Below are 21,610 nucleotides of genomic sequence, written 5' to 3' on the forward strand. Positions count from 1 at the left end.
CTCTAAAATCAATAAATTTTAAAAACTAAATTAAAAATGCATGTCTAAAGGACCCATGGACAAAGACAATGGGGGAGGGAGGACTGAATGTGGGAGGTAGGGGTGAGCAACGGGAAAATGGGGACAAGTGTAACTAAACAATAAAAATCTAAGAAAATAGGAGATTATGCAAGGAGCTTGCAGAAAGACGGTCAATCCACTTTTAGCACACATGCCAGCCCAAACTGCAGCACCTTTTCGTGAGAAATCAAATGAACAGTGTGGCTCAAGTCCTCAACCCATCCCTTTGAACCCAGAGATAAAAAAACAATAAAAAGACAAACTGAAGAGAAAAATGGGCCAAGAGCACAAACAATTCAGACTAGAAGTAGCCGATCGAAACGGAAACATGCAATGATGCCGTTTCATCTGGAACTGAAGAAATGCAAATGCAAACAAAGTGATCTGGCATCTACTGGACTGACAAAAACTAGGAACAGGATTCACTGGGGCACTTTGGGGGAGGCCGTAGGGCAGAACCTAAATAAATCACAGAACCGCCCCAGTTCCCTGCACAGCAGACTGCTCCCCGCCGTGCCCTGCGGCACAGCCCTGGGCAGGCACGGCCGCGTCCCGCGCTGGCCGTGAACGTGGACCACGGAAGGGACCCCAACGCCCGTCCGCAGGCAGCGGTGTATCAAACCACAGCACGCCCACCCGGTGCACATCACGCAGCCGTTAAAAGGGCGAGATGAACTCACCTGTGCTGACAGCTGCGTAGGGATGTGTGGAGCAAAGTGTGTAGAAAGGTAGAGTGTGACGCTACTCATGTAAAAAGATACGTAGGTGTATGTGAGTGAGGAAGCGACCCCGACTAAAATCCTGATGTAGTGAACTCACTGACTAGTTCTGTATTTTGCTTCCAAGTCTGTGGTTGTTTCCATCTCCTTTCTAACTCGTTTTTTGACATCCGCCGTGTTAAATATCGAGAGTTTCATTATCTTGCCAGCGGTGCCCTGAGCTGGCCTCGGGGCCCAAAGCCCTACACAGCGTCCTCCTGAACTGCTTGTGCAAGGTCCTCTCCCTGCAGCTCGACCACAACTCAGAAAGCTCTCTGCTGCCAAGCTGGTCTCAGTTACCGAGGGGACCTATCGGGGGTGTCCCCGACCCCCAGACATTCCTGCAACATCTGAAAGATGCGAACAGTATTCCCACCTCTCCCAGAGTGTTTCACCGGATGGCGCTCCAACCAACCGGGCCACGCCAGCCCGGGCTTTCTTTTTTCTTTTTTCTATTTTAGAGAGAAGGGGAGAGGCAGGGGGGCAGGAGAGAGAACACTGATCTGTTGTTCCACTTATTTGTGCATCAACTGGGTGATTCTTGTACGTGCCCTGACCGGGGACTGAGCCTGCGACCCTGACGTACCAGGACACTCTCGCCAAGGCCTAAGAATCTTTCAGAACTGATGGAACATCAATCAACCCACAGATTCCAGAGCACAGTGACCCCAAGCGAGATCAATAAAACGGTATGAGCAAGAACTAGGTTCACCACGGTCACACCGCTGAAACAAAGATAAAGAGGGAATCCTAAAAGCAGCAAGAAAGAGTCACACTATCTACAAACCGCAAAAAGGTTCTGGGTGCACTTCACAATAGAAAATATGAAAAACAAAAGGAAAATGGAAAGCCAACTTTTAAACGGCCCAATAAATAAAGCTGTCAATCTAGAATTTTGTAGCCAATGAAAATACCCTTAGAAAACAGAGGAGTGACAAAGACCTTCCTTCCAGGCGGTATCGGAATCAAACGCCCCTGGACCTGCACTGTAACTAATACTAAAAGAAGCTGTTCATGCTAGAAAGTAACAAGTTAAATGGAAGCACAAAACTGTATTTAAAAAGAGCACAAAGAGAAAGAACACTATTCGAAGCAACAATGCAGCGGCATCTATAACCACAAAACATGTAGCTACAGCACAAAGACCCCAGAGAGGCGGCAGGCACCAGCATTAATGTGTAGCACAGACCATCGCAGGCCAAACAGAACCGATCTGTAGACTAACCACTAAAAAAAGAAAATGCAATCAGGCATAAATAAAAAGCTAACAGAAGATATAGAACAACAAGACACATTTTAACGAGCCAAAAGAAAGTAGGAAAAGGAGAAAAATATATGAAAAAAGACTGGCAAAAAGAAAATAAACAGCAAGATGGTAGGTAGACTTAAAACCTACAATATCAGAAATTACACCAAAAAATAGTTCACACAATCTAATGAAAGAACAAAGACTCTAAGATTGGATAAAATAAGACGGAAGTATAAAATGTTTATAAAACACACTTTAAACATAAGATCAAACATTTGCTGACAATGAAAGAACAAAGTTCTGTCATGCAAACAATAAACCAAACCTGGTGTGGCTGTATTACCATCAGACAAAGGAGGCACGACATTCTCACACAGACACCAAGTGACATTTTAAAATTTTAAGTATCACTTCATGGAAAAGATACAATCTTAGATCGTATGTATCAAATAATATAGCTTCCAAGTATATAAAGTAGCTTCTCCAACCATTTCCACCCTCTAAGACTTTTCGCAATATGACACTGTGTATTTGATTCCTGTTCTCTTACCACCCCCCGCCCCCCACCTGTGGAGAGCTGAGGACTTCCCAGGGGCAGCAGCTCCCTCCATCCCGACCAGACCAGCCCGGCGCTGGGCAGGCTCTCAGTAAGTATCTGCTGAATAAATAAAACCGCCCCTAGCAGTTTATCTTCTTAGTGGTTACTTTAAAAGTCTGCATTATACATTTACAGTCTTCAGTTTTGCAGTCCTTTAGCTTTAAATAGTACTTAGTAAGCCTGTCAGCCAAGATTTTGCGAGTTTAAACAAAAACTCTGAAGAAAACGTTACTAGGAAATATTAGAGACTCTTCATGAAATTAAACATCATCAGAATTCGCTTTGCTCCATTAAGCGAGCATATTTAAGTATAGTTTTACATAAATGAAATAATACAATTATATAGTAGCTTTCATGTTTATTCAACTTCAGAGAAAATCCAAAAATGTGTCCAAAAGTAAGTTCTTTATCTAAATTCCAATTGTTCATTATGGTGACATAATACTATATGGTAAGGGACATATGCCTAAGTTAAACAAATGCTTCCATTTCTGACATTTCTCAAGTGGGCAGAGAGGGAACCTCAGAAACCGTACTTACAAGTGGTAGTGAGGGGAGACAGGGAGTGACCTGACCTTTCATACCCGGAGCGGGTTTTACAGCCGCACGTGCGCACACCGGAGATCGCTGGCCCGCCTTCGGGCCGCGCCGCGGCAGGGCGGCCTCGTGGGGGACCGCAGGTTTCATCACAGGACTTGTTACAGTGAGCTACGCATTTCCTTGCGTTCACACAATACATAGTTTCAAAGTGAACATCATCACTGAAGAGCTTGCTAAGCACTCTTAGCAATCAATGTTTTATATCTACTTCATTTTACTTTAGTTATAGTATGTGGCTCTCCAAATGTCAGTACATGAAATGTTAAGTTTAAACATAATACTTAGATAATCCCCTAAAATGAAGACTCAGGACATCAAAACTTTGATCATTATTGCACCTATTTTTCTACAGAAAAATGGAAAATTTACATCATAATCCTCCCCAAAAAGGGAACAGACACCTTAGAAAATCACAGACTCGTTGGCGCTGAACAGAATTTACAATGAACATTTTTGTGAACTGATGTACAGGATTAATGTACAATAAAATTTGCTTCACTATGATCATGCAAATAAAAATCCTCCACAATCATTTTTTTTGTTTTATAAAAGGGTCTTAAAGATGTATTTCCATAAACATTTCCGGTGCAATTTAGGCAACGACAAAAATACAAAGCTCTCCCTCATTATTTATTTCGTGGGTTTACAAACATGCCCTTTGCACTGATGGAACAGAAGCAGCACGTCTGGGAGAGCTGAGCTGAGGAGAAGTTCACGAGCCCACGTGTCTTGGTCCGACAGCAGCTGCCTGGATACCAGCAGCCCCCACGACCACCGATGCCAGTGAACGGGTCACTGTTGTGAATGAGGGGTCAAGTATCGAGAGAGTAGGACTCAAGTCAAAACATTTTTCAAAAATAAAAGGCAGTTTCATAAACATGAAGAAATCTCTAAAAAAAAATAATAATCACATCAATTGTGATATACATCGGAAAATAGTAAACTGTCATTTCCCAAAATAGTTTCTTTATTATATCCCCCTTCTATTATAATCAATCTTGGAAATATACCTTAAACATAATGGTGTATTATGTGAAAATGTCTCATTATTCAATGTCACAAGTTTAATAATTTAGAGTATGATCTTCTTTTCTAATGTTAACTCTGAATAAAGAACAGCACCCAGAATACTCAAATGAATTTAGCTAGGTATTGAGTAGTGATAATGTATAAGTTTTGGTTCAAGATAACAGTTTATAAAACTGTAAAAGGATACTGCCTTAAGTAATTTGTTTTAGTAATTTTGCAGATTCACAATGAAGGGAAAAAAAAGGGTCTTCTCAAAATGCAAACAAACCCACCTCCCCCAGCCAGGACGAGGCGGAGTTTCTCGTCCCGCCTGTGGAACTGGGACAACGCCCAGAGTAGCTCACGTGGGTGGGTGTGTGCCCCCGCCCCGTCCCCCCCGGCCCCTGCCCCAAACAATCTTTTTGGCTCCAAAATAAAGTACAGTAATAAACTCTGGATGAAAAACTATGGTATGGGGCAATCCATCATATACTATGGCTAAACAAGAATTTACAGAAAGAGCACATCCCAGTTGTAGCATTTTTCATAAACATGCAACTCACTATATAAAATACAAACACTTGCTTTCGAGAACAGCTTTATAAAGACACACTGCATCAATAAAATTTTTTTTTCTTTCTGATTACCTTTACATTTTTATGAAGAACTGGAACTTTTCTAATGTGTACATATCAGATTTTATATTATAGTGTAATAATTTGCATTTCTGAACATCATGTTCGAGAGGAAATATCTATACACAATAACATTCTAGACTATTAAAAACTAATTCAAATTACAGAATTTTATTGATACAGTAGATTAATAAGAACTGAGAAGGGATGATAAAATGGAATAAAGAATTCAGTACATTATTTTATAACATTCTTTAAAATTAAAATATTTTAAATCTCTCTCTTAAAATTTTCATTGCCACGAAAGGCAGAAAACTCTGGGACCAACACTGAGGTGTCGACACGCCCACCGCGGCAGGACGGCGGCGCGGCGTGCGGGGCCCCCCTCCGAGGTGTCTGGCAGGTGTGATGCAGGTGGGCTAGCACCTCTGGAGGCCGGGGCGCCCGGGAGTAAGCACTGGGTGAGAGACACAAGGGACAGAGACCATTTAACGCTCCAACGAACGGTGACATGGAGAGGTGACACCAGCGGCCGGACAGACAGTCCTTCACAGTAAAACTGCAGAGTGCACACCACGAACACTGGCAGAGGGCTGCTGAAGGCCCGCCCTGGCGGGCGCTCTCGGAGTCCGCGGGTCCGAGGAACGGCTGGGCACCGCCAGTTTAAAGCCACGGAGAAAAGCTATACAAGCACTTCAGAAGTCAGAAACATTAAAAAAAAGAAAAGTATATTTACAAGGTTCTTCTTTAGTTTATTTCTACACAGCCATCACAAATTACACTTTCATGACACTCCACAGTCAAGGTCACCAGCACACTATGGCCGAGTGTGTGACCACAGCGTGCGAGGCCAGCAGATGGAGGTCCGACGACGGTCCCGCTCTCCCCAGTCCCGGTGTGTGCGTGGGAGGCTTTCCGCAGCCTCAAGCTCGACAAGACGTGACTCCTACAGCGTCCGCGTGGAGATGACTCATCACGTGTGTTCATCGCCTCTCTCTCTTAGAGCTCCGCCGTCGCACCTTGAAAGAAAAACCACCGTATGCTCAATTAAAATGGGTGCACGTTTATAAGACACAGCAAGAATAGTTATTATTTTAAAACCAATCATTATTCTTACTTGTTCCTGATTTTCTTTGCTTTTCTTTCCTTGAAACCTTTCTCCTATTTTAACTTGCTACCTGGGCATCCCTTATTTAGACCTACGTAATATTTGAGTGTTTATAAATAGCTTTTCCCAGAACAGGAGAAAATTACTTTTCTATTTAATAATTTTCAAAAGAAATGAACAAAATATCAACAGTAAGTAAAACAACTGCAAATATCTTTGTAGTTATACTTCTGTGGTAAAAGATAACATTTGGTACTTACAAACTGAGGCTTATAGCCATCTTTCTGGGAAAATAGTTCCTGAGTTTAGATCCTAGTAACTGTCAAATAAATATAAGTAAGCCGAAATTCAGACATATTACCATTGACTGGCAATAGCTAACAAAAGCATAAAACTTAAGTTCAAAAAAGATCAGTATTAACAACAGGAATATAAACAGAACAGGATTTTAATTTAATTGTTTTCCTTTGATGAGGATATTGGAGACTATTCCACCTTATTTTTATATCCTCAAAACGCTCTGTAGGAAACACGCCCAGCTAGTCTGAGGCCACAGCGCAGCGTGCTCGTCCTCTCCCGTGGGCGGAACCCACGCACACAAATGAGGGTGCGGCCAGGAAAGGCGCGGGGTCCTCTCCGGGACCTGGCCACAGAGCACACCTTCCCAAGTGGGGCGGCTGGCCGGGCTCATCTCCGCGCTCGGCATCGGTGCTACTAAGAAAAAAGCTCTTACTTAAATGTTCAGTTACTGTTCTTCCAAAGAGAAACATTTGAGATGTGAAACCAGTCACTACTTAAATAATTTAAAAAGTATCTCGGGAAGCACCACATTCTAAGAGCACCTTTGTAAAACAAGTGTCTGTTGCCAATTTTATTCATTCCAAAGGCTGATTTTAGTTAAAGATCTTGATTCTATATGATTTGACTAACTTCTAGTTTCTACTGTGAAACTCAAACAAAATTAACGAAACAAACCACAGTATATTTAAAGGATGCCAGTGCTCTAAGATAAAGGCACAGAAACGCCTGAAGTGCCAGCACCATACTGGTTCTTGTTCTTCTCTACATTGAGTTTGAACTTGACATTTACACTTTCACTAGGCTACATCCATTCTCACTAAGTGTCAGGCTTCCAGAGGAGATGTGTTCTCCGCCATGCAAACTGGTGGAGGCAACAATGCTACCACCTAATGAAGAAAAACATGTAAATACTCAGGGTTGCAAGTAGCAGCGAGCGCTAAGCAGAGGTGGCCGAGCACTGGGCCACCCTACTTCCACACCCGCCCTACCACTCAGGGCGCGACAGTGACCACATGCACTCACTGGAGAGACCTCCTCGTCCTCGGCCTCCTCCGGCAGCACCTCCTCGCGGGCGGGGGGGCTGCCCTGAAACACGTCCGCCTCTTCGCTGGAGTCGTTCTCTTTGGCAGCCGCCTGTCTGGAGCGCCCCGCGCGGCTGCAGTGACACACACGGAAAACACAGTGAACACGCTGATCTTCGGGCCGGTTTACACCTCGTTGGAGGGAGCGGTTTAAATGTCTCATGAATTCTCAGATTGTTGTTTTAATGTTTACTTGCCTTATGAAACAAGAAATATTGTTCTTACACTCTGCACCCTAAACCGGTGTTTAATCCTAGAATGTTCCATATAAAGACCAAGCAAGCGACAGAAGCGAGTGTGACGGAGACCACCGGCACAAAGGAACTAGAGACGAAACTCAAACTCTGCTCTTCCGCCGTTCCCAGCGAGGAAGAGGCACCTGCGTGTCCCGAGCTGAGGAGAGCACCCAGTCTCCTCCCTGAATAGCTAGCACGCCACTCTCCACCCGGCCCGGTGGGCTCAGTTTACAGAGAGACCTCAAACCCACTCCTGGGCCCCGCCTCTATCGCTATGACGTATTTCCAAGCCCTTGTCATCTCTTGGTTCCTCTCGTAACAACGTCCCCTTTTAAACAGTACACACAGCTAACGAATGCCAACCCCCCCCCCCCCCCGAAGGGCTGCCCACTGCACACGGGGGGTTCTGCCCGTCTCTTCACGCCGCCCACCAGGCCCCGCCCTCGGGCCCACTGGGATCTCCTTCCAGGCCCCGCTTCCCCACGACGGCGACCCAGCACCCCTGCCACGCTTCAGCTCTCCGAACCTGCCAAGGCTGCTCCTGCTTCACAACCCCCAAAGACACTGACCGACCTCTCCACCTGAAACGCGCCTTTCCCTGCCCTCCACCAGTCTGAGTCCTGCAGTGCTCAGGGAGTCAACTCGTCACTTTCCCAGCAGAGCACGTCCCCCATTTCCCAGCTCTCCCGTTACCTCCTTATGGTAGCCCGCACTTCCCCTGACGGGGGACTGAACCCGCACCCAGGCACGCGCCCTCACTGGGACCTGGGCCTCTGAGCTCTCAGTCCGAGGGACGACACTCCAACCAACTGAGCCGCACCAGCCAGGGCAGTCTTGTGTCTTGTTTTTTTTTATTCCATTTCATTTATTTCCACTGTGATCTTTATTCCTTCCTCCCTTCTGCTCACTTTGGGCATTGTTAGTTGACGCTTTTTCCAGTTCCCTTCGGGGAAAGGTTATAGTTTGAGATTCGTCTCGGTTTCCGAGGCAGGCCTGTAATGCTGTGGATTTCCCTTAGGACTGCTTTTGCTGGGTCTCATAGATTTTGGGTTGTATTTATTTTCATTTGCCCCATTTTAAAAGGCATCTTTTAAAATATTTACTTATTTTTAGAGAGAGGGGAAGGGAGAAAAAAAGAAAGAGAAACATCGGTGTGTGGTTTCCTCTTGAGGCGCCCCCCACTGGGGACCTGGCCTGCAACCCTGGCACGTGCCCGACTGGGGAGTGAGCCTGTGACCCTTTGGTCCGCAGATCCGTGCTCAATCCCCAAGCTGCACCAGCCAGGGCAGCAGCTCCAGGCATCTTTTGATTTCTTCCTTGATCTCGTTTTTTTTTTTTTTTTTTTTTTTAAAGTTTGACTTTTCTTCTTTATTTTTTTATTATTTATTTATTTTTAGAGAGGAAAGGGGGGAGGATTAATGTGTGGTTGCTGGGGGCCATGGCCTGCAACCTAGGCATGTGCCCTGACTGGGAATCGAACCTGCGATGCCTGGTTCGCAGTCTACACTCAATCCACTGAGCTACACCAGCCAGGGCTTGATCTCCTTGTTAAACCACTCACTGTCCAGTAACATGTTATTTAGCTTCCACGTGTGTTTTTCAGTTTTTTTTTTCTTTTAATTGATTTATAGTCTCATTCCACTGATTTGGAGAAGATGCTTCGGATTATATTAATCTTAAATTCACTGAGACTTGTTTGGTGGCCTAACCTAGAAAATGTTTCATGTGCCCTCGAAGAGAATGTATATTCTGCTGCTTTTGGGCGAAATGCTCTGAAGACACCAACTCAATCCGCCTGGTCTACTGTGTCACTAAAGGCCAGTGTCTCCTTGACGATTTCCCGTCTGGAAGACGCACCGTCCACGTCAGCGGGTGCTCGAGTCCCTCCGGGACTGCACTGCTGTGCTCTCCCCGGTCCGGGCCAGCGAGATGCGCCCACCCAGGTGCTCCGGGCTGGGGTGGCCCCTTCATGATGCCGTGTCTCCTCTGCCCCTCGCGAGGGCGTCTGTCGTCCAGTCTGTTTTGTCCGACATCACTGTTGCTTCCCCAGCTTTTTAAAATTTCTATTTGCATAAAACCAGCTTTTTAAAATTTCTCTTTGCACAAAATACCTTTTTCTACCCTTTTAGTCTGTGTGCATCTTTCATTCTGAGGTGGTCTCTTGTAGACAGCACAGAGAGGAGTCCTGTTTTCTAATCCAATCAGCTACCCTATGTCTTTCCATTGGAGCGTTTGAGCCATTTATATTTAAATTGATTAGTGATAGGTGCATGTTTACTGCTACTTATTCTTTATAATTACATTCCTGTTTTTCTTCTTCTTCTTAAAGGAGACTCTTTAACATTCCTCGTAATACTGGTTTGATGGTAATGAACTCCATCAGCCTTTTCTTGTCTGGGAAGCTCACCATCTCTCCTTCAATTTTAAGTGATAGCCTTGCAGGACAGAGTAGTCTTGGTTGAAGGTCCTTGCTTTTCATCACTTTGAATATTTCGTGACAATCCCTTCTGGCCTGAAATGTTTCAGTTGAGAAATCAGTTGACCGTCTTATGGGAGCCCCTTGTAGGTAACTGTCTTTCTCTTGCTGCTTTTAAGATTCCCTTTGTCTTTTTTCGTTACTGTATTTTTTCCATTATCATTTATCCTCCATATAGTCCTCTGCCTCCAGCTTTTTGTCTTGAACCTTTGGGGTTTTCACTATGTTTCCCGGTGTGCGAGCCCCTGGCTCCCAAGACGTGTGCGCCTCTTCCCCGACCTGGTCAGGGAAGTTCCCAGTGCTGCTTCTTCACACCGGTTCTCATCGGCCCCTTGCTCGCTCTCTCCTCCTTCCGGTGACCCTGGGGTGTGGGGTGTGGATGTCCGACACTCCATGTTGTCCCAAGGGCCCTGAAACTGTTATATTTTAGAATTCTTTTTACTTTTTGCTGTTCTGATTGGGTGTTTGCTGCTACCTTGTCTTAAAAATCACTGAGTCAATCCTTTGCTCCATCCAACCTACTGTTTATTCTCTCTAGTGTATTCTTCATTTCAGATCCTGTCTTCTTCACTTCTGACCAGTTTTTATTGTTTGTATGTCCTCGTTTACACTCACTACCCCTTGGCCCTGCGAAGGGCGGGTTCTGCACCGGCTAGGTGTGAGAGGGAAAAACGCCCTGCCTTGGGGCCATACGGCTCAGTCTGCCCCAGATTTTCCCTGGCCTTCTGGAAAGCCTGCCCTCGGCAGGGTGGGGTGCCCGTGAGTCGGGAGGGCGGGCTCGGTGCATCAGGCTGGAGGACAGGTGTGGGGCGTTGCCCCTGCCCCCGAGCACACAACTCGGTCTCTGACACTGGGGTCTCCACACCAGTGGCCCAGACTGCTGGCTCCTCTGGAGGGTGTGAGGGGGGTAGGGCCAGAGCACTCCCCCAGGCTGCCGCCACAGGGAAGGTATTGCTGGGGCCAACAAAGACGGTGTCTGTGCGGGGGTGGGAGAAGGACTCAGCACAGGGACCCCAGCAGCTGTCCCTGTGGCTCTCTCCCTGGAGCCACACAGCCCCATGTTTCCCCAGCAACCCCATCAGAACTGCCCTGCCCTGCTGGGGCCAGGGGTGAGTGGCTGGCCCTTTAAGAGGGTCCCTGGGTCCCTGGCGGAATCCACTCTCTCCCCGGCAGACAGAATCCCCACTGGTTTTCACAGCCAGACCCTGGGTGGTCTCCTCGTCCTGGCTCGGGTGCTCTCAGCCAGAGCACCAGGGTGGGGCTGAGACCACACTCTCCTCAGGGGGGACCTTTCGCAGCTGAGACATCCCTCTGGGGGCTCGGTCACCACACAGGGCGCAATGCCAGCCCTTTTGCTTCCACGCCCTTCCTACTGCCAGCCTCCAAGTGGCCCCTTCTGTGAGGCCTTGGTTCCAAGATCTCTGCTGAGCTGGTCTGTGCTGGCCGTTCAGGGTGACGGTTCCGTGTTTCAGCCGGGACTCCCGTGTGGTCCTGGGAGGAGGCGCGTGCCCCTCCACCCACTCGGCTGTCATCTTGGATCTCCCCATGCCTTTTCATAACTTGATCCCCCCCCCACAGTTAACAGAAGAAAATACAGGTTACTACACAGAAGATAATGCAATGGTTCCTAAATCCACTGAAGATGGAAGAAGAAAAACAGGCAAATGTAACATGTTATATTTTACTAGCTCTAAGACAAAACCTCATAGTTAAAGGGACAGGAAGATGCTAACACAGAATACAGAACCTCTGTGCTGATTTTTTAAAAGAAATATATGTTTGTTTTAGAATATATTAATGTAAGGAGGAGTTGTGCAATTTTAGGAAAGAACACGATAATAATTAAGACCTTAATTTTATGATGCCAATATAAACAAATTAAAGTTATAAGCTTGAAAGATATTTACCCCGCTATTTCCTTGTTATAAAATTAATCATGGGAATTTAACATTCCTTAAAAATTATTTTTTTTTAAACAAGTGATTTTCCATGGTTGAATCCAAATACACTGAAGCTGCCAAGAAAATGTACTTATCTTTACTTTTTACCTGAGGGAAAAATTAAAGGGAAGAAAACACAAAGTACCAGCCAGACACTCAGGCGACCTCTCCCCCTCCTGTGCAACACACAGGAGGAGGAACAACTTCTGACGCAGCTGTTTCACCAAAGTGTGCTGGCAACTCTGAAGAACCAAGCCACTATGCAGTTATGTGATGGGGTTATGCTGAGAAAAACTGGAGATTTTCTGACTAAGCAGAGACACACCACCCTAGTTCCAGTTAAATAAGAGACGAAAGTGAAAAAATTACAAATTAGAGCATAAATGTTCCCGTCACTTTGAAATTGTAGAGACCTGTTATTACAATTGCCACATAGACATGGGACTGTGTGACCACCCAAACCTATCTGTGTGTGGATATAGATGTGTTAATCTGACTAGAAAACAAAAAATTGATACATCATAAATTGAGATCAGCACTATGTGATAATTTCTATGCAATTTAAGAAAAACAATGCCTGTAACTTTCCTACACAGTTAAAACAATAAAAGCAAAAAGTATACAAGCTATTTTTTAAAAAGCTACTGAGGAAAGACATGAAAAATTGTAGTGTGGAATGGTAAGGCAACCTGGTCACTACGCTGTGACGATTAGCTCACCTCTGCTGAGCCCTCCGTGACGGCCGGTGCTGTTTGCTTTTTGACTTCGGCTCCAGGTTTCCACTTTGTCTCTCCTCCTCTTCCTCTTCCTCCGCTACCGAAGGTCCAGACTTTTTTTTGCTTCCTTTTTTAGAAGCTTTCACTGCCGGCTCTTCTTTGGCTGCGCCTCCCCCGCCAGGAGGCTTTGGCGGTCGGCCTCTTTTGCCTTTCTTTGGTGGACTGTTCTGCTCGTCCTCGTTTTCCAACAGGTCCTCTTTGAGCCTCTTTTCCTCAGGCCACTGCTGCTCGTCGGACTCGGAGGCCGTGTGGCCCCGCTTCCGCCCCCGCTGCCCGCCCTTGGGCCTCGGCTCCTGCGCCAGCTTGGCCAGCTCGTCCAGGCCCAGCTTCTCCTCCGCGTCCGGGGCGGGCGCCTTCTTCCGGCCTCTGGGCTTGTCCAGCTCGGGCTGCGGAGGAAAACCACCGAGTCAGGTGTAGAAGCGTCGGTAGGCGTGTTTTGAAGAACAGCACACAAAAAAGCCAACTTGTTACCAACTTTTGTCATAAAATGTAATTAAAGCACAGAGTTCTTAAATACATCAGAACCATAACTTGCTTTTATAATTAGGTTTTTTCTTTAAGATTCCATTTATCTATCTTCAGAGACAGGGAAAGGAGGGAGAGAAACATCACGGAGTGAGAGATGCACCCATCGGCTGCCTCCCACACAACCCCGACTGGGACCGGCCCGCACCCAGGCACGTGCCCTGGCTGGGGACCGAATCAATGGCTTCTGGGTTCACAGGATGGTGCTCAATCCAGCGAGCCACACCGGCCAGGGCTATTACTATTTTTTTAATTAAAAAAATTATCTGGGGTATCAGGGTAATTTATTTATTTTTACTTAAGCTAGAGAGCCTCAAATGGAGACCTCGCCAAACCAGTATTTTATTAAATTATAAATTTTAGTGAAGAGCTATTTCATAAAAAGAACATTCTAAATTCAATGATGGAATAATAGATTATCATATTAAACTACAAGAGTTCTGTTTTGATACTCAACGTGGATAATTCTACCACACAGACATAGATATAATAAGACATAGCAGCTATCATATAGTGTTTTAAACATCATAAAAGGACTGTTTTATAAATGAAAGTTGCAAAATACAAAGAAGATATCATTTATGAGAAGTTTTAAACACACATCTGAATCTACTATACTGCTTCTTCACAGGTATAGCTAATTAACAAAAATAACTTAAAAATCAGTGACTTTCAAACTTAAAAGAAAATCCCAGTCTATATTCAGAGAATTTATACATTTATCAGCAGACTGAAACTGAAAAAATCCTCCAAAAAAACAAAGAATACGTATGAACACATATGCAATGCTCTCCATACACACACGCACACAATGCACATATTCACAAATACGGGTATCTGTGAGTTAACTTCCGGAAGTTTGTAGCAATTCACACTCTTAAAAACCCATGAAAACAAAATGACCCACCTGTAATTCTCAACAAGTTTAACTAGTCACCTGCATTTCCCGCCTGTAACCGCCTAACTGTAGTATGTCATCACTGTTATGCCCCTCTCCGCTTGTGTCCTGGAGTCTTCGTGTTTTGATCTACATTACATTCTTACACTCTTCTGTGTATCTCAGAATTCTATTTCCTATTTGTTACGGACTGAGCTGTCCCCACCAGATAGACACACTGGCTGTAGGCGCCGCCTCTGGCAGGAAGGCGTTTGGGGACGGGGCCACGAGGGCGGAGTCCGTGTGACGGGCGCTGAGAAGAGCCGCCAGAGAGCGCTCTGCCTCTCTCCCCACCGAGTGACGTCACCCAGGGCGGGGCCGTGCGCGGACCAGGAAGGATGCCTCCCCAGGACTGGACGGCCGGCACTGTGCACCCCACATTCCCGGCCTTCGGAACCGGGAGGACATTCGTTCCTGTTGTGTGAGCTGCCCAGCAGTCGACAGTGCTTTGTTAGGGCAGCCTGAGCAGGGGAGACATCAGTTTATCCTGCTTTTAACAATCGGATGTGAGATGAGGTTCTAAACTGTTTTGCCTACTCTCACACCCAAAGAGACAATTATCCCAAGATCACTGATTTGTAATGCATCATTTACTCTTTATTGTGTTTTAAAGATTGTCTTGGGGCTACTGTAACAGCAGCGCAGTATTGTGGGTTGACCTTATCATTATTTCTCTTTTTTGTACTCATTTATTCTTCTACACGGACTTACATCACACCGGGATTTCACCATTATACATTCACTCAGAAAAAGCTGTCATCTTTTCAATTCAGTTTTCCCCGAAAGAACATGGCATGTCTTCTCTCTCTCGAAGTCTGTTTCTCGTTTTTGTGATTTTCTCCACACAGGTTTTCACTACCTCTGTTTAAGGTCATGTTTAGACCTGCCTGCCTGCCTGCCTGCCTGGTGTTGCTGCTGCAGCGGTTACTGCGGTGCAGACCCGGTAGGAAGTACAGCCACCAGAGCAACGTCAGGTACACACACACGTACACACAGGCACGTGGCTCCCACGCTACACTCGCAGTTTTTGAATCACTTCTCTCATTTTTAACAGTACAAAAATAAAAATGAATTTCTCTTCTTATTTGCTGTCAAACCTTTGGCTTCTATCTCATGCCCTCTTGAAATGACCAAACATTCTAGAACAATTTTTAATAATAGCGGTGAGAGGTCGCTTGCTTTGTTCCTAGTTTTTCATAGAAATGCTTCAAGTATTTTGCCTTTAGGAAGACTACTCCAACTAAATCATCCACTACTAGTTTCAACAGACAAAACTTTTAGCATGTTAAGGATGTGTCCTTTTGGTATTAGTTTATTAAGAATTCATATTGGAAAATGTATGTCTTTGGCATGACCTGAGATTCTCTTAATATTTTTCTTTTGTGTACCAATATCCTATATTAAGAAATTTTTTTTGTAGCATTAAACTATCCTTGCATTCCAGGAAAAGTAGACCTATAAATTACTGGTTTTAATTTGTTAGTATTTATTTAGTTTTTTACATAAATTAAAAATTAATTGTTTTTACTGAGAGATGGGAGAAGATAAAAGAAGCATTAAATTAAAACTAAATGTAAAGTGTTACCTCCCATTTTAAATGCTGGGATTCATCTGAATGTCCAAAGATCTAAAAGGACGGTTTAATTCCTTTATGCCGTGGAAAAGGTTAGTGGTAAACAGGAAACCCGCTTTTCTGAGAACACCGTAAAATGATGTGTTTTGCTAAGGCACTACATTCTCTCATTTCTTTTTCGCTTTTCACTGCATTGTTTTAAGAGCAGAAGGGGTATAAAACTGAGGCTAAAAGCAGAAAACGGGAGATGTTACTCGTGAAACTATAGTTTGAACATATGTTTATGAAGAATTCCTGTGCAGCGAAGTATCAGCGTGAAGCTAGAAACGGGCAAACAAGCTGCACGCTTTCCCTGTAGTTCCTGGTCTCACAGTTCGGACCTCCCTGAGAGTATTTCAGTTGAAGTTAAACCAATGGGCTCTAGTGCTTTGGAAACGAATGCAATGTTCCACAAGGGACAGCCAAAGGCCTTCGTCATAAACATACAAAAAATCCCCAAAGCTCAGAGATTCAAACTGTTCTATGAAAAATAGAGACTGTGTTTTGCATTGCTTCGTAAGGTAAAATGGATGTTTTACAGAATATATAGAATAAAGAACATTAAGAATCAAAACCTCGTTTCCCAAATGTGGGGCCCAGGCTGGTCCCCAGCGGAGGAGGGGGAGGCGGTAGCTCCTGCACTGGAGGCGCTGTCCAGCCCGGGGGGGCAGCCCGTTCTCGTGATCATGGGAGAATCATCGCATGAGGCACGAGTTAGGACAAGAAGATATAATAAATATCCTCTCCAATTCAAGGATCCAGCAACTGAACATAAACTTCTGGCTGCACAAAGCTGGGCCCGTGGAAGACAAGGAGGCAGTAACATAAGGGCCGGCAAAAGCAGGTTTACAGTTGTGAGGGCCCCAAAGGTTATTCCTGTAGTATTTATTAATTATTGCATCATCTGCCTTCTTTTTTCTGTAAACTTACTTTTGCCCCCATGTATCTCAGAGAAAGCAGAGTATTTTATTAATAACCTTCCACCTTTATTAATTTAGATTCAAACATATTAACTTTTACAGTAATCATTAGTCAACAATACTAGTCTCTGTAACAACAATGCACATGGGCCAGTTCATTTATTCTGATAGACCTCACTAGGGAAGCGTTCACACTTTGGGAAAAAGAGGCTGATTCAGAGAGCCCGCTCGGTTATCGCGGAGACGCGCAGAGCAACCCCCGAGCCGGACGGGCCCACTGCCGCAGGCCGCCGGGTGGGTGGAAGCGCACGGCTGTGCTCTGGGTCCGCCCCGAGACCGCCACACCCGCCTTCACGTGACCTGTGCCAACTGCAGCCGTCACACCAGGTGCCGCTGCTAGTAAGATGCAGAAACTCAACACGGACGATGTGAGAACTGTAGCATTTCTTATCGTTAACTAGAAGCTTATTTAGTGGTTCAAGGCTCAAGAAATCACTAAAATGCAGGAGCCTTTAAGGACTCTCATTCTGTTTCCTTTCTCTAAGGCTGAGTCTAAACTTACTGTGTTTTTTAAAAAAAGGCAAACAAAATAAAAAAAAAAACAAGCAGGCTGAGTATGAAACTGGCATGCTAGAGTCCAAAGACCTGAAGAAAAAGATTACTTAGTAGAATGACAAAAAACACAAGAAATTCAATATACTTAAATTACACGGTAGAGGATAATCATAACCACAAATGTCTAATTAAAGCCTTTAAAAGAAAATTATGTCAAATTCGAGAATACTGTTAACTGGTTTCAGTGTACACAAATCATTTACAGTAAAGCAACGACGACAACGACGACAGAGGGAAAGCAAACAGCTCACCCTTACAAGGTCAGAGTCGTCTCTCTTGTCGCTCTTCTTCCCCGGCAAAGGCGAAGACATCGTGTAATCTTCGTTTTCACTGTGATCCATTTCAGAGCTGTCAAGCCTTTTAATATAGATATTGGTAATTGTTACTACAATCAAATAACCTTAAAAGCTTTTTCTGTTCTCTAATGTAGCTTTATGGAAAAAAAAAAGGTTCATTCCATTAGAAAAGTATTGGTTTTATTCTATCACTCTTAGCACCAAATTAACAAGTGAAGAAGCACATTTAACAAAAAAGGGAAGAAAAAAATCACAAATTTCCTTTTCCCCTAATTCTTTCTAAACACCTGGATTCTAGAGTGGAGTAGGAATAGGGGGTCAGTTGAAACTTCCCTCGTTAGAAAGCTGGACTGGCCTGTGTCAGACCCCCCCCCCCCCCCCCCCCCGAGCACACCTGCTCCCCGCACGGCGACAGCCTCCGCCGCGCCAGGAGTTCCCAGCTTCACCACCGCTCCCTCCCCCCAGCAGACCCGCAGGACCGTTCTGCCAGTCCACCTGCCAGAGCGCACTCAAGGACGTGGGTCCGTGCCCAGCGAGAAGGAGACGCCTACCCCATGCTTTCACACACTGGCGTGCAGGCTCAGTCTCCTGTCCTGCGTGATCTCACCCGCACTGGGCTTTAAACCCCATTTAAACATCACTGAACCCCGAATTTCAATCTCAGGCTAAGAAGCTGGCCTGAGTTCTAGACTCACACATCCAGCTGCCCAGTCGCTTGAATTTCTAATGGGCATCTCACCCTGACCACAGCCAAAACTGTTATCTGGACACCTCTTTTCCTCACCTCCCAAAACACGCACGCATGCACTCACACACACAGCCTGCTCCTCCTCACAGATTCGTGTCTCAGCTAACACTACTACTGTCTACACAGGGATTCAGGCAAAGAGCCAAGGTACATCCTCAAACCGTCCTCTCCCCTGACTGTGCACAACTAACCCCCCAGCAGGACCACCTTGCTCTACCATCAAAATAAACCCCAGATTCCACTGTCCTCTATCTTCCCCTCTCTAGCTCTTCCCTAAAATACTATCAGCTGGCTCCCAACTGGTTCTTCTACCTCCATCCTAGCTTCGCTGTTCTCTAAATAATCAGGGCAATCTTTAAAAGCACAAACTAGATCACCAGACTCCCCCACACTATCATCCAGTCGTACTTAAATTCACAAAGTCCAAACCTCATCTGGCTACCCCTCAACTTCCCCTCTGACCCATTCATTATTCTCTCATTCCCACTCTCCAACCACACACACTCGTAGCTCCTTCTCTTAGAAAGAGTCCTAGTAAGCAGATGGGATTTGGGTGGAAAAAGTGGCGAAATAAGATTAGTCCAAGGGTGAGAGTTAGTTCACTGAAGTACACTGAGAAAGTACTGTGGGAAAATTAGGAGTCATTTGTTTTCAGTAACAATAACAACAGGAGCTGAGGACAAGGTAACATTTAATTATCCTGAAAACAAACAAGGGAGCCGATTCAGACTTCTAAGCCGTGAAATAGCCGTCCCCCAGCAGCATCTGAGAAAGAGTATCCAGCAGTGGTCGGCCTCCTCGGCCGCACGTGGCAGCCGCTGGAGAGAACGCGCGGAAGGCTGACCGCAGGGGGGGAGGCACACGGCACCGTGGTGGGGGGAGGGGGGGGAGCAGCCAGCAGCAGGCGGGGGCGGGGGGGGGGGGTGTCAAAGGGAGAGTCTGGAGGCTTGTAGCCCAGATGATGTGGTGAATTAGGTCATCTTTGATTATCGCCAGGAATTCAGGGGGAAAGCCCAGTAATTTAGGAATTACTTGCTGGAACTGTTTTGGTCATTTTAAGAATGAGGACATTCACTAGAAAATGTCCAAACGATACGGGTGCCCCTTCAGTCATGTAGGTATAAGCAACTAACACACATTAACATAGGCATCTACAACACATAGGAGCTACAGACGTATTTTTGTTTTATTCTTATCGCACTGCTCGTCACCTAAGCACCCGCTGGAAGGAAACCGGCGAGGCACTTGAGAACACCTGCCTCCCTCACGAAGCGGCCCGAACCACGCGGAGGCAGCACGGCCTTTCACACAGTTCCCGAGCAGAGCGGCGCGGGCGGCAGTGCGGCCCCCCGTGGGGCCCTCCTGCGAGCACGGATGGAGTCAGGGACCTGTGAAACGTTTTGTTTTCTTCAAACAAAAAGGTTACATGTGTACATGCTAAAAAAAAATTTAAACCATACCGAAGAATATAAAATGATTTCCCTCCTATACCAGATTCTGTAAACACTATTGAGACACGATGCACCCTGCCAGAAAACGTTCTATGCATATGTAAGCAAATGTAAATACAAATCCTTTTAAAAAACTCAAAAATACTGTAACGCTGTTCTCTCGTTTGCCTTTTCACTCAATAACGCGCTGTGGGAACTCTTCACATTAGCTCCTGCCTCACCGTTCTCAGCGACTGGGCACTCCACTGCACAGACACAGGACCACAGACGAGCGGAGTCCCCCAAGGCCGGAGTGCGCAAGGCCGGAGCGCGTGCGCAAGGCCGGAGCGCGTGCGCGAGGCGGAGGCCCTGTCTGCACGAATGAGCCCAGCCACGTGAACCCAGAGCGGCCACCCAGGCCCAGCGGCCTGTCCTCGCGCCCACTCCCTGACGTCCGGTGCCGTTTCCGGTGCTGTGCGTCATGCCGTCCTAAGCCCCAGGGCCTGGCTGGAATCCTTCCCTCTGAAGGACGGCATTTCTGATGTTCTTACCTCCCTTTTATTCTTCCAGGGGAGCTTGGGTTTGAGCTGCTGCTGGCGTTGCTGACGGTCTCCATGCGCGACGACTTGGTCTGAGACTGTTTGCCGGCCGAGGAGAGTGGTTTGTTCACAGCCCCCAGGACGTTGGTCGTTTTCGGCTGGAATGAAAAATGTGCATCTCTATTTGACTAAAGCCTAAAGAACTTTACATTTACAGAACTATATATAATATCTCTGTCAAAGTATTTGCACACAAATGATGAAAAAATGTGTCTGTTCTTAAGCAAAACAAGGACTATAAACTGAACCTTACTTGAACAAAAAAAACTACAGGAGAGAGTGTGAGAGTCAAACCCTCAGTCACGTGCAGGCTCACGAGGTGCAGGCTCACGAGGACGCGGGAACAAGCCGCACGCACAGCCGACGACGGACACGGTCGCTAACCCTGCTACAGGGGTACGTGAGAAGGTGTCTTTTCACTTTAAGATTTTTACCTCGACGTAAGAGGATAGGTATTTAAGTTCAAAGTCTCCAGAGACTTTATTATAAGCTACAAAATAAGTTCATGTATCAGCCTGCATCTATGTAGTAAATAAAATTATTTCTTTCTAGTAAATGGACAATAGTTACATTTTCTAACTTAAAACACACCAATGTTTAAAGAAATACAAAGCAACATAAATAATGCCATTAATCACACTAAAATAAACCATTACATAAGAATTAAAACCATTCTCAAAACTTACTTTTCCAGGAGTGAAAAACGATTTCATTTCTGGAGGCAGATAATTTTTGGTATTACTGAAGTTCTACAAGAAAGGAGAAAGATGTGGTCAGTGAATACTGAAACTCTGCATCTGTGAGGCTCACAAGCCAACAGAGAGCAGCTTTTGCTTTAAAGCACGTAACAATTCAGCACCAGAGCCTGTCCGGCCCCACGCGCTCCACTGGCGCTCCCCAGAGGCCAGAGAGACTGTGGCTGCTGCCACGTGACCCCTGAGTGCGTGCGGCAGACAGCCGCTCCTGGCTACTGGGTCAATCTCGGGACGTGAACTGGCACTTGCTCAGGAACAAAGAAGGTAGTGGTGGTTTCTGTGCTCCGTTACCCCCGGAGACACCTCCCCCGCTGCCCACCACCCTTGAGTTTCAGGACAGTGGGCAC

General features: G+C 45.8%; 1 protein-coding gene across 1 annotated transcript in view; it reads right to left on the reverse strand.

Moving 5' to 3' along the window:
• Positions 1-12,765: 12,765 nt before the first annotated feature.
• Positions 12,766-21,610, reverse strand: part of PDS5B (PDS5 cohesin associated factor B) — a 127,507-nt gene continuing 118,662 nt past the window's right edge. Inside the window, exons 29-32 of the mRNA XM_028526750.2 lie at positions 21,195-21,257; positions 20,461-20,606; positions 17,687-17,792; positions 12,766-13,212 (exon numbers count right to left, since the gene is read on the reverse strand). Coding sequence (XP_028382551.2) covers positions 12,766-13,212; positions 17,687-17,792; positions 20,461-20,606; positions 21,195-21,257 — 762 coding nt within the window. The remainder of the gene's footprint in view (positions 13,213-17,686; positions 17,793-20,460; positions 20,607-21,194; positions 21,258-21,610) is intronic.

The sequence above is a fragment of the Phyllostomus discolor genome, chromosome 11, assembly GCF_004126475.2.
Source record: "Phyllostomus discolor isolate MPI-MPIP mPhyDis1 chromosome 11, mPhyDis1.pri.v3, whole genome shotgun sequence".
NCBI lineage: Eukaryota > Metazoa > Chordata > Mammalia > Chiroptera > Phyllostomidae > Phyllostomus > Phyllostomus discolor.